This window comes from Tauraco erythrolophus, chromosome 21, assembly GCF_009769465.1.
Source record: "Tauraco erythrolophus isolate bTauEry1 chromosome 21, bTauEry1.pri, whole genome shotgun sequence".
Taxonomy (NCBI): Eukaryota; Metazoa; Chordata; class Aves; order Musophagiformes; family Musophagidae; genus Tauraco; species Tauraco erythrolophus.
In genome coordinates this window covers 2,606,128-2,618,692 of record NC_141485.1, presented here as the reverse complement: position 1 = coordinate 2,618,692, position 12,565 = coordinate 2,606,128, and the positions used below count along the sequence as shown (strand labels likewise).

The 12,565-nt window shown below is 42.8% G+C and overlaps 1 protein-coding gene across 4 annotated transcripts in view; it reads left to right on the top strand.

Annotated features, from left to right (window-relative positions):
• Positions 1-2,069: 2,069 nt before the first annotated feature.
• Positions 2,070-12,565, top strand: part of USP32 (ubiquitin specific peptidase 32) — a 76,477-nt gene continuing 65,981 nt past the window's right edge. For all 4 annotated transcript variants that reach the window (XM_086624483.1, XM_086624482.1, XM_086624481.1 and 1 more), the window contains exon 1: positions 2,070-2,168. In XM_086624483.1, the coding sequence (XP_086480609.1) occupies positions 2,111-2,168 (58 nt within the window). In that variant the 5' untranslated portion in view covers positions 2,070-2,110. The remainder of the gene's footprint in view (positions 2,169-12,565) is intronic.

Here is a 12,565-nt window from a genome sequence, read left to right as displayed (position 1 = left end):
CTAGAAGGAACTGGTGTGAAGCTGTCTTACACCACCATTGTGGTTGTTTCCTGCTCTAACTGCTTTCTGTAACTGCTCAGTCAGTTTGAGTCTGGCTGTATCCCAGTGCAGCTTGTTCCAAGCAAAACGGGACCCTCTAGGTATTGTTGTCTTTGTAACTCAGAGGAGCAACCAAAACATCAAAAGGTTCTTACTAGACATAAGGTCACCCAGAAATACCACAGCGAAGTCAGGAATCAAACATGCCTCCTCAGCTGCGAGTTAACGCTTTTTTACAGTGATCCACTACAAACGGAGCATGGCACAAGGAATGGTGTTGTTAGGGGCTGGAATATTTAATTTAATCACAAGATAAAACTTCTTCTCCGGCTGTTTCTAATATTGCCAACTTATGCTTTTGATTGACATGCTGCCATGTTTGTGGAATTCATTCTCTCAAATATTTTAGAGTTTATATTGTATCTAAATTGAAAGCGCTTGGGTGAGGGACTATATTGAGAAGAAATCTATAAAGGTAGCATAGGAATAAGAGGATATAAAGGAGTCCTTTTTAAAAGGTGAGTATGTAACAAGTGGCTGGTGGGTGAAGTATGTTCCAAACAATTTCAATTATACTTTTAAAAAGCCCTTAAGCTCCCCCTTCACCCCCATAGTCTATATTCCAGAGAGGCAAAAGGTCCTTTGTGGCAGATTTATGCCTAGGTGTAATAATTATATTCTTTGGCACAAATCTAAGATAACAATTCAGACGATGGCAGAAAAAAATGTAAGGAGGCTTTACGAAGCTTAATTCGCTCGTAGTGTCTTTGCACTTGAGTAGTGTTACGTGAGGAGAAATCAGGCCTTCAAGCTAGCTTCTCTGTAAGCTGCATTCCTGACTTTGCGTATCAGATATGAAATTTGTTTGGAATGTTTGCTATAAAAATACCTACGCTTGAACTTACATCAACGAGAAAGTAATTTCAGCTTGACCTTTCTCCAGCTCTGATGTGGTAAGGTCATTCCGTACGGAAACCATAATTTAGGGAATGACTTGCAACTGGTGTTTTCACAGGCTTTGTTTCTGCACAGGAACAATCCTTGGAACGAGCTGCCCTTGGAAATCAATGTTTTCTTTCAAACTCCTTATTTTCTGCTCGGGAGTGACCCGGGGCATGTTACCAGGGCTTAATGTTGTAACAAACCCATTTGGGAAATCCTCCCATTCTGTCCAAGTATTGGGCTGAATACTAAGAGCAAACATGCTGAAGAACAGCAAAGGACAGAGATATTTTTGCTCCTTTTACAATTCAGCCCGTGTTTCTGTTTCAGACATTGAAAAGACACTTTAATGGAACAGGAACTTCCCGCTGTCCCTTCTCCTCCGAGGACTTTCCGGAGAGCGCCGCGGTCCGCTGTGAGGTATGGAGGGGGGTGAGAGGCGGAGGCGCAGGCCGCTGCCGCCGCCGAGAGGGGCCGTTTCGCCCCCGCACCCCGTTGTACCGCGGCCTCGCGCCTCTCCCTCGCTCCGCACCGCAACTACGGAGCGCGCCGAGTTCCACAAGCGCCGGATTTTGAGGCGCGTGTGCGGGGGTAGCGCCCTTCCTCACGGGCCCATCCTCTCGGCGCCCTGCGTGGGCTCCTAACGGCCCTGCGGCACTGCCCGAGGCCTCAGCCGCCCTCTTTGGAGCCCCGGGCGGGCGCTGGGGCGGCCGCCGTTCCTGTCAGCCGCCCGCTCCTCCGCTGACGGCTGCGGGCAGGCGGGAAGCGCGCGCCGGCGCTTGTGGCGGAGCGGGGAGGGCGGTGGCTGTCGCGTCACGTGACGCTCCCCTGTGGCGGGAGGGGCGCGAGAGAGGCGCGCGCGCCGACCGTTAGGAGGCGCCAAGGGGGGGGGGAGCGAACCGGACCGTAACCGCCCTCCCCGTCACGTGACGCGGCGGGCGGGTTCTTCACGTGACCCGCCATGGAGGCGGCGGCGGGGAGGGAGTGCGGCCGCCTCCACCCCCCGGTCGCCCCGGCCCGCCCCGCCTCCCCCCGCCCGCGCCTTGTGCTCCGGAGTCGCTAGCGGCGCAGCCCGGGCTCCGCGGCGCCCAGCCGGCCCGTCGCGGGAGGCCATGGACTGAGGGGCATCATGGGCGCCAAGGAGTCCCGCATCGGCTTCCTCAGCTACGACGAGGCCCTGCGACGGGGTGAGGGCGGCGGGGGAGCGCGGAGCCGGGGAGGGGAGGGGGGGCGCGGCGGGAGGGGGCCCCGCTCTGCCCCTGTCAGCGCAAGGCGGCGTCTGGTGGCTCCTCGCACCACCATGACAGACCCCGGCGCGCAGGCACTTGCGCTGTTCCTCTGCCTCGGGCTCCTGGCCCGCCTCCTTCCTCTCCTCCCCCCACCCACCAGCCCCCCATTTATTTATTTATCGATTTGTTTATCGATTTGTTTATCTGTCTCATCTCATCACTGGGGCCTGTGTCCCCTCTCCTGGCCGCCTCCACGCCTCGGCCGCAGTCGCCGGTGGCCCTCGGCGCTGCCGTCCCGCTCCCGCCTCTCCGCGGGCGGCGAGGGGCTGAGCGGCCGGCGGGACCCTCCCGCTGTCTCAGTCCTCGGCCTTGCCTTGGCCTGCCGCTTGCCGGCTCTCCCGGGTCCCCCGGAGCCCGGAGAAATCTGGGAATTCTGCCCTCCCGGTGCGATGGGACTGGCTGTCCCCGCGCTGTCAGCTCCCGACCGGCTCCTCGTGTTTACTTGCTGCTGCCCGCGATGGAGAGCACGCATCTGCATCTCTGGGTGGAAAGATGGATGTAGCTTGCGTGATTTATTATGTGTGTTGCTGTTTTAGTCTGTTCCTAGATTCCTCCTGGAGAATCTAAAGAGGAAGGGAAAGCATAAACAAGCTAAATGCTGAATACTTGCAGCTGCAGGGCTCCAAGGCGATGGGCAAGCTACACCCTGTCAGCTACCTTGCTTTGGAACTGATATCCAAGTCCAAGGACAAAGAGGGACAGTAATTTCCGACAGTAAATGGTGTGCGGGGAGGATAATTTTTTATAATTGTTGGTTTGTTGTGGATTCGTGTGATGTAGGACAGGCTGTTAAGGCAGTTCACCTGTTTGATGGTTTAAAGCATTGATAAAATTCATAAGCTCAAACCGATACATGGCAACCCTTTTTATTTCTGCTTACATCTAAGAAGCACATAATGATTGATAAGGGAAAACTGAGAGGAAATTGAGCGTTAATTGAAGGAGAAACAACTTAATATGAAACGGTATTTTTATTAAATTTTTAGTTGTGTTGTTTTTTTTTTATGGTGAAGCTTCTGAGGAATGCCATGTCAGATAGGAAATGGAGCAATGTACAGTCAAGCAGAAGGAACAAATGTGTGGTTCAAACTCACTTTTGCTACAGATTTTAAACATAGCAGCCTTGGAGAATTTCACTTCTAGTGAAAGTATAGAAAGTCTTTAAAAGCATTGATGTGTGTATTTTTAGAGGAGCTGGAGTCATAAATGTAGAGGTGTGAAGTTGAATATAACAGGAAGTGTTTGAAATAAGCTCTTTGGTACAAAATACATTCATTTGGTCAAGGTGTATATTGCAGAGTTCAGAGATCGGAAAACCCACATATTTTAAATTTTGAAGTCGGATTTAAACCTGTATACTGCTTCAAAACCTAGGAAGTTGATCTAGATGTTTCATAATTAGAAGTTTACTTGACATAAAAATAAGATTGAATTTTTTTTAGAAGTTACTTTTTTCTTTTTTGCACAGTGACTGTAGTGTTTTTCTTTGATGTTATTCTATCTGTATGAGGTGTTTAATACTGTTTTTCTGTAGGAGAACAGAAAGGTTGTTTTAGGCTGTCTAATATAAATTGATGTTTTGCTAAATAACTATGTTGTTTACTTAACCAGTGACTCATTTATGTGTAAAACAGCCTCGTTATCACAACATTATTTGGGAGGCCATTCTTGAACGGAACCATGCGGGTGCTTGTGGCATTTCTGTGGACACAAACAGCAATAATGGGTAAACGTAAACATTAAAACTATATTTACTCCCATGTAGATCTACCTTCTCTACTGTTGTGTCTTGGTCATTTAATTCTGAGAACGTTTACTACTAGGTGATATTGTACAAGTTCTTCAACGGTGAATTCTTCATATGTTATCAGTAGTGGTTGACTATACTCGTAGAAGTAGTAATCGTTCAGAATGTTGTGATCGTGTTTTTGAGACATTAGTTTTGATTTCAGTTGTTCAGAGTATCTGGCAAAATGCGATGAGAGCTGCTGGTTTGGTAAGCTTCAGAAAATAAGGCTGATTTTAAGTTGTGAGTGGCCACAATTTTATTCAGTGCAATTCCATTTTGGGAGTAACTAAAGGTTGTGAAGGCGAGGAGAGTTTTTGTGGTTAAACACTCACAACATAAATAACTGTAGCTAAAATGTCACGTCTCTTCAAGGAGGTGAAAATAACGAGATCAGTCTAGTGTTAATGGCCTTTTTCACCCTTGAGCATGAGCTAGTACTGCAATTTGATTTTATTTTTTTTGCTTGTTGGCACAGACAGCTGACTGCACTGTGGATGGGCATGATGAAGTTGTCTTGTGTCCACCAGGGCTGGTCACACTAAGTCTTGTTAGTCTCTCCCTTTTTCCCTCACACCCTGTAAAATCCGTGTCTGGTTGTGTAGTTTGGGATGCTATTTTAGGCAACTCTTCTCTTGTTACAAGTATTGCCAAATTACGGTCATCTTTACTGACAGTAGCCAGAGGCACCGCTTTGCCGGTTGCTGTGGAAAAGGTGTGGGTTCTGAACTCGTGGCGGGAGCTCCTCCTGACCCTGCAGACCTCCTTCCGAGAGTGACTTCCGTGTGGAAGGACATCAAATTCATGCACAGGTCATTACAGGTACAGTAAAAGTGGTGCTTCGTTCCGAACTGGGCATAAGGTTATTGGTTATTTTATCAAACTAGATTTGTGATGCTGTGTACTGGTCACATGGCTCGTGAGTGAGTTGCTCTTTTCCTTAGCCCTAAGCTCCAGCAGCAGTTTTGTTCCCAGGGCAGTGCACAGGTCAGTCAGCATCCCTTTTTGGTTTGGTGTCTTCTCCAACGTGTGATTTCTGACTCCTCCTGCTGTTCTGTTCGTCAGGCCGTCTGGCCGCTTGCTTTTTCGGAGAACTGCCTCACGCCAAAGAGGTACCGCTCTACAGTCTGTCTTATCTTGTACTTGTTCTGCTGGCAGCCTTGATACCCAGTTCCTTGAAGGGTTGTCTTTGGGCCAATGCAACTTTATAAAAGGAAGAATTTTCTGTTACTTCTGTATTATCTCCAGCACAGCAGCTCCGGTACTGTGCTGTGTTGTGTACAGAATATTTTAGTAAGAATTCCCCAGGAAAGAGATGGCTGAATGGTATTGATGGCCAATTTCTTTCAGATCCCTAAGGACTGTATTTTCCAATGACTGTTAATGCATTTTGCTTAAGTAATTTTCATAAATATATTTTCAATATAATTGCAGACTGAGGATAAATTTATGAAGGAACTTGAAAATTCTGAGATTACAGAATCTATAGTCAAAGATTTTGCAAATACTACTTGGAGCAAGTCATGCCAACTCAGGTTGTTTTCAGCTTTTGTGCGCTAAATATTCAGTCAGGTAACTACTTCAACAAAAGTAGGGTACAACTACTTTTTCTCTTAAACAAAAGAAATGGCAGTGAATAATCATGGATCTGTCAAACTTGTGCCACAGAGGAAAAGGGGGTTTTCTTTCTTCTTAAAGCAAGATAAAATTTTTGTTGTGTGTATGCTGGGATGGAAGCACGGGGAAGTGCCACAAGGTTAGAGTGGTCAGCGAGTGCACTGTTTGGTGGAATGAGGGGCTGCTGATCCATTTCACTGTGTGTTGTTTTGTGCACAGTGATCTCTGAGAAAAAGAGCAAAAAGAAAGAACAAAAGTAGTGCTGTCTTTTGAAAATACGCATGCAATTAAAACGCCGGCTAATATTGAGGCAAAACTTTCAGGTGTATCAATTTCACAGGATTTGCCTCTGGAGAGGTCACAAAATAATAGTTTTTGAAGACAGTTTTCTTTCCTGTTTGTGTGTCTCAAAGATGTTACCAACTGGAGAGCAACAAGCCTGTCAAAACCTACTCGAATCCACAAAAAGGCTGGTTAGTATGCTCCTCAATAATGACGGATGTTCTGCAATGGGCAGAGGATAAATCTTGCTAATGACCTTTTGTGTCTTCACTGAATTTGAAAAACAGCTACATTTATTTTATTTAAATCAAGGCGTATATATCTGGCTTCTGATCGTTAACGTCCTCAAGCATACAGATATAATAAATCTGGCAAAAGGGTGATGGAAAAATTGTGCAAATATATAATCATCTATTTGAGGTTGTCTTGATCTTTGGATCGAGATCTAGACCATGGACTACTTTTTATTGCTTCAGACTATGAAATTAACTTTTTAAATCCCAGATGCATTTTCAGGAAGAATGATCAGGGAACTGTTTTAGTAGTTTATTCTTTTCTTTCTATACCCCACAAAGACAATTGTTCTACTTTCTTTTCTCTCATATCTGAAAAACAATGCTCAAAACACCATAGGTAGGTGAACCATTCTTCAGGATATATTGTTTTATAGGGGTATAAACCTACATCCTTCTGTGTAAGGAGCTTTGAGTTCTCAGATGCATGTGATGAAAATGCCTAGACCTCCCTCAGCCACCTTTTTCCTCTTTTTTTTTTAGCTCTCAGAATGAATAGGATCCACTGTTGAGACAGTCTGGGTTATACAGTGAGACTTGTTATGGCAGCCAGTATTTGATGGCTTCAGGGCCCTGTCATATGACTAAAGCAGGTATGAATGAATAGCTTCACACTTCCTGTTTATAAATCTGCAAATTCACAGAGTAGTAATTATCTCACAACTTTGGCATTCGGTTCTGATGCTCGTTTTGGGAGGGCACCTCAGTAGTCTCTGCTGAACATGTACTACAATGCACTAGTGACTTGGGGAATTCTACTAAAACTTCCGTGAACTGATGGAAAAAGGCTACTATTAGAAGAGAGGTTATTTATCTGTAATTCTTCATCTGCTAAGTTTCAGTGACCACTTTCTCTTCTTTTACTTCAGGTTCCAAGTTTAGAGAAGTGTACTTAGTGGTTTCCAACCTCTTCTTACTTATAACTACCCAAGTTATTTCCTATTGGAAATGAGGAACCTTTGTATAGTGAACTTAAGTCAACTAACAGTAAGTTTCCTTTCCTGAGGTGCCTTTTGTGGTCTTTAGAAGTTCTTTACGAAATGCCAGTTGAAAACTCATGAATGAAAGGAAAGTGTTGCCTTCTGCTTAGGGTTCTGAGGGAGCTGATCATGTACTCTTCAGCAGGTTTTTAGTGATTCTGAGATGGTTCCCAGGTCCAGCTGTACCAAGCACGGCAGAAACATGTCGAGTAAGTGCTCCAATGTTGGATGTGCACACAGTGTGATATGTCTGATAAAAGAGGATTTAAGAATGTAGGCGTTTCATAAACAAGAAACAGTTGAACATCTGAAAGCAAAAAACCCTCAAAACCTTGAAATATGATTCATTAAATGTTGAGACTCCTCTGGTTTCTCACTTCAGCAGGTGAATTGTGTCTCTAAATAGTAGTAGTCTCATAATATTAGATGCCTTTTTGTCCTGTCGGCATGTTGCTAGAGATTCAAATCAAAGTGGTCAGGAAAGCTGCCAAACAAGCATAAAAAGATAATACCATTCCAGCCGTGGCGGCTGGAAGTTAAAGGATAAGCTGAACCAATCCTAATTTTGAGTGTAGACGTCTTGATAGAAGCTAAAAGTACACTGTCAGGCTGTTATATTTTCTTATATTGATACAGACTAAAATCGAGTACTCAGAACATTTGTTTTATAGATTATATGCCTATATGTCTCATAGCTTATTTAAGTCTTGCTCGTTCTGCTTTATTTCTTGTATTTTAATCAATGAAATCAGTGACTTGCATCGTCACCTCTTTCTAATCAGTTTGTAGCTTTTACTCCCTTTTTTTCTTCCAAACGTACCTGCCCAGAGAAAGCTGTTGAACTTGCATCTGTAGTGGTTTTCAAGACCTGCTTGGACAAAGTCCTGCGTGACCTGCTCTGAGTTCAGTGTTGACCCAGTTTCAAGCACAATGTTGGACTAGGTGACCTCCTGAGATACTTTCCAACCTGATAGAGTCTGTGAAATATTTCTGTTCATCTTGCATTTTGTAAAGCCTTCTTGTTATGAAATGTAACATCAGGATCTCAAATCTACCTGACAGTGTCCTATAGAGAAAATAAAATAAGACAAAAATAAAATCTAGGAAGCTTCAAAATGATGAGCATTTCTAACGAAATCTGAAAGAAACAAAAAAAAAAAAGAGGAGAGCTACTTGAGTCCTGTTATACTTGACCTGTAGCAGTATTAGGCTTTCTGGCTGCTGGCACTATAGGAGAAATGAATAAAACCACTCTCCCTCCCTTTCTTCTGCTCAAAAGGAAGCCAGTCTGCTGTCCCACTTCATAAAATAAGTACGGCAGTCAGTTCTTTAGTACTCAAAAAAATGAAATTGCATTCAAAAAATGGGCCCGTGAAGGGCTGACAGGCTTTGTGAGAATAAAAAGGAACATACACTAGCAAGTTATGTGATTAGGTGAGGCATGATATGTCTATTTAATTCTATAAATTAAGATTATGGTACAACTGCTACTTTGTGATAAGACTGATTATGACTTTCTTTATCTGAAAAAGACGGATGTTACTAATGTCTGTCATTTTAGAAATGACAATATCTTCTGAAGATTGAGTACGTTTTTGTTTAGGTTGTGAATTCATATATTCATTCTAAATAATTTGGTGTATGGGGAGTGCCAGAGAGGTCTTATGCATTGTATGCATTGAGCTCTTATCATGGCATCTGTATGACTTAGCTACTAATTATTTTAAAAATAACCCTGCTCTTTTTTGGTCCAAGAAGAAATTCAGCTTACAGTGAGCATACAGAAAAGAAATGGAGAAGGGGTAGAACAAATGTTGCGTTTTAAAATAGGAGAATTGTTTGTGCCCGCTGACTTATTTTAAGGACTGTTGTAGACCAGACCTACCCAGTTGGGTTTTTTAGGGCCTCCTGGGTTATTTAACAGTAACCTATAAAGATTAGAGCTGTGCTTCCACTTGGGTCCTGCTGGGCTAGGTAGGTGCTGTGTTCCTCCTGGGGTTGGGAGCTGCAGAGTTGTTTCAGTGCTGCTGGCTGAGGGACTGGGTGCACACTAAGAAATGTTGGGTGTCTCCCCATGGATCCTTCCAGTTCAGTGGAGGCTACTCAGGAGCGTGCAGCGTTTGACTGGAACGGCTCCACCTCTCCAGGTGAGCTCCAGTTGGGTGATGACTGCTAGCTAGGTTCTACAAGGAACGTGCCGTGAGATGGAAATTGTGCTGGAGGTGTGTTCTGTTTTCAGAACTGGAGTTTACAATCTAGTCTTTGGTATTGTTTGTAACAAAACTGATGATTTTAAGTTTCTGTATAGGAAAGAAAGTTCTGGAGGTTAATTCTAAATAAGACTTTCAATTTTTAAGTATTTTAAAAACAAGTTATTTCTTAATTGGTTATACTGCTTGAAGCAGTTAGTTTTTCTTGAAGTTATACTTAGTCTGAATTACTGTGAATGTCCATGTGATATTTGCAGTATTGAAAAACTACAAAAAACATCTTTAACATTTAATTTTCATATGAAAAGGTCATTTACATAATGAGACAATGAAGCCTTTGGGCAAAGATGAATGCAGAAGAAAAATCCATTAATGTAGATTCTGCCTGAGAGTTTGAAAGGGTCTAATTCACAAAAACTTTGAATGCTATATTATTACTAGCACTTACTGGAATAAAAATATGCTGCTTGCCTAAAGAATGGCAAAACCCTAATGCACATTCTCTTTTGTGATTTCTTCAGGGACATCTTACTTTTGTTAGTGATGACTGTGTCTGTGTAGCTGTAGTGTTTTCAGCTTAGCTGTGTAATAATACTTAGCATCTCTTTTTTACGTGGTGAATTCTAACACCTCTGAGAAGTGGGGTTTTTATTAGCTTGTGTTTCCGATTGAGCAGGGTTGGCATAGGCTTTCTTATAGGTGGGGACATTTTGGGAAGAGCACAGCTCTTTTAACTGCAGCTTTACTAAACTGATGTAAAAGCTCATCTGGATTGCTGATTCTTAGTGGGTATAAGCTGGGTTCACATCTTGGTTTGAAACAAAATGTGTCTGCATATAGCTTTCATAGAGATTCACCAGATCTGTTTAAAAACTGATGCAAGTTACAATCAGTGACAGCATTTTTTTTAGGTCGTTCATCATAATGACAATAAAAAAAAATTCCTCTGTTATTTTAGTGTAATACAGACACAAGGCTGAGTTCTAGGAGATAGAGATGTGTGTTTCTTGGTTAAATAATCTAACAGTTTAACAAAATTACTTCATTTTTAAAATATGTTAACATTTGCATCAAGGCCTGTATTTGGTTTTGAGGCAAAATAGAACGTGCCTGAGAAAGGTTTGGACAAATGCAAATCAAGGCAGTTTGTAATGAGCAGGGTTTTTTTCTCATTGTACACATTACTCAATGTAAAAATGGTGAAAGTGCTGGAATTGTTGCTTACCTGCATCATTACCTCTGCTGAAGTGATTAGCTGTCACAGGCAGGGTGACTTGGCATATGGAGTGACATGCCATGATCTCCAGGGTGTTTAAATCCTCCTCTCCCTTCTCCTTTCAAGCTATCAAACACGTAACAAGCCTCTCCTCTCACATGGAAACGTGCTGATGAGGCTAACACCTCGCTGTACTTACCACGTGGAGTGTTTGGGGCAAATAACAATCTCTTTTCTGCAGTGGTAGTCATAAGCTGCGCAGGTTAATGTGTTCTCCTGTGGATTAGGGTGGAAGGCACTGCAAAAATCCGGAGTTTGGGGGACAAGAACACCATTGGAACTAACAGGACAGCCCCTTGCTCGTTAGTGGGTAACTTCAGACAAACTGGCAGCATGGGCAGAAATACCATCGGGCTTTACGCATTGCCATACGCCTCAGTTTTGACTTTTAGAATGGTTTTAAACAGTCAGGGAAGCATTCTGTACCTTAAAAAGGAGTGTGACTTTTCTTCTGGTCAGGTCCTCTGCACGTGGATGTCATGAGCCGTGGAGAAAGGTGGTGTGGAACTGGTCTGGAGTGAGGCAGCCACACCAGTCATCAGGAGTGCTGCACGTGCTTCTAACCAGCAGCTACAAACGGGAAATGAAGCTATACTTCCCGGTGTCGTGTATAACATTTATTTTGTTGTTGGTTTTTTTTTTTTTTTTTAAACATCCAAATCCTTGGAAGCTGTTTCACTTAGTTTAGTCTGAATTGGACCCACAAGTTATGAGAGGCAACGTCACCAGGCCAAAATAAGGAATAATTGCATTCTGCATAAAAATATATTCTTCATCCTCTAAAAATAAAACCTACGACAAGCCCTTTTGAATTATGCCTCAGAAGCTGTGGTTTTTATTCGCGTTGCATCTATGTTTTGTCAGCTGATCTTTCAGTTGTCATCCATTCATACAATTTAATTTAATGTTGAGTATTTAATATAAAATGTATGTTTACGTTTCTTCTGTGTTTTGAATTGATATTCCTTACCTTCATTTATATTGATAATGGAGACACTCAGGTTTTGTCCTGTGGCAGACTGCTTCGGCGGCAGCAGGTCACAAACTGAAATACTCTAACAGGTATGTGCTGCTGTCTTGGTGGAACTCTGCACATGATCGTAAGACTGATTCAGTTGGGTTTTTGGTCAGCTGTTTTAAAAGGTCAGTTTTACTGCATTAGTTTGGAAAATTGTTCTTTTAAAATTCTGAAACCTTGAATGAAAAAAACATGGAAGAAACTTAGAAACCTAAGCAGAACAGGAAGTGCCAGATTTAAAAAGTCTGTGGATGTAGAGAAAAAGAACTGAAAGTATTGGGATAGTAATTATGAGAGCTTCAGTTTTGCAGATTAAATTTGTTCTAAAAATGAACTTGAATATGGCATCACAAATCTATTTTGAGTGGAAGAAGCACTTCCTTTCAATCCATGTTTCTAGTTGTTATGTGTTATCCAGAGACAAAAATCTTATTCTGCACTGGAAATTTCCTAGTCTTGTAAAGACTACTTTCACCACGTTTTCCCTGCCAGTGTGAGACAGTTAAATCCTGGATTTTAGTTTAAAAATTAGAGAAGTGAATTTGCACTTTGCATAGCTGAGGCAGCATTGCTTTTAGAAAAATTAGCAGCAGCAGTTAGTGCGGTCCCTACAGCCTGCCCTGTGTTCGGCGAGGATGTTAACGAAGGTTGTGTCAATGGAGAAGTAATATAAGAACTTTTTGGTCCCTATTTTCCAATCCTGCAGCCAGCAACGTGATTTTTCTTTGCCTAAAGAATTATAATTGATCGAATTATAATTGGATAATAAGAGATTCCTCACTTGTTTGCGTTACCTGCAATTCAGTGTTGTCTTCTGATCACCTTGCTTAAAG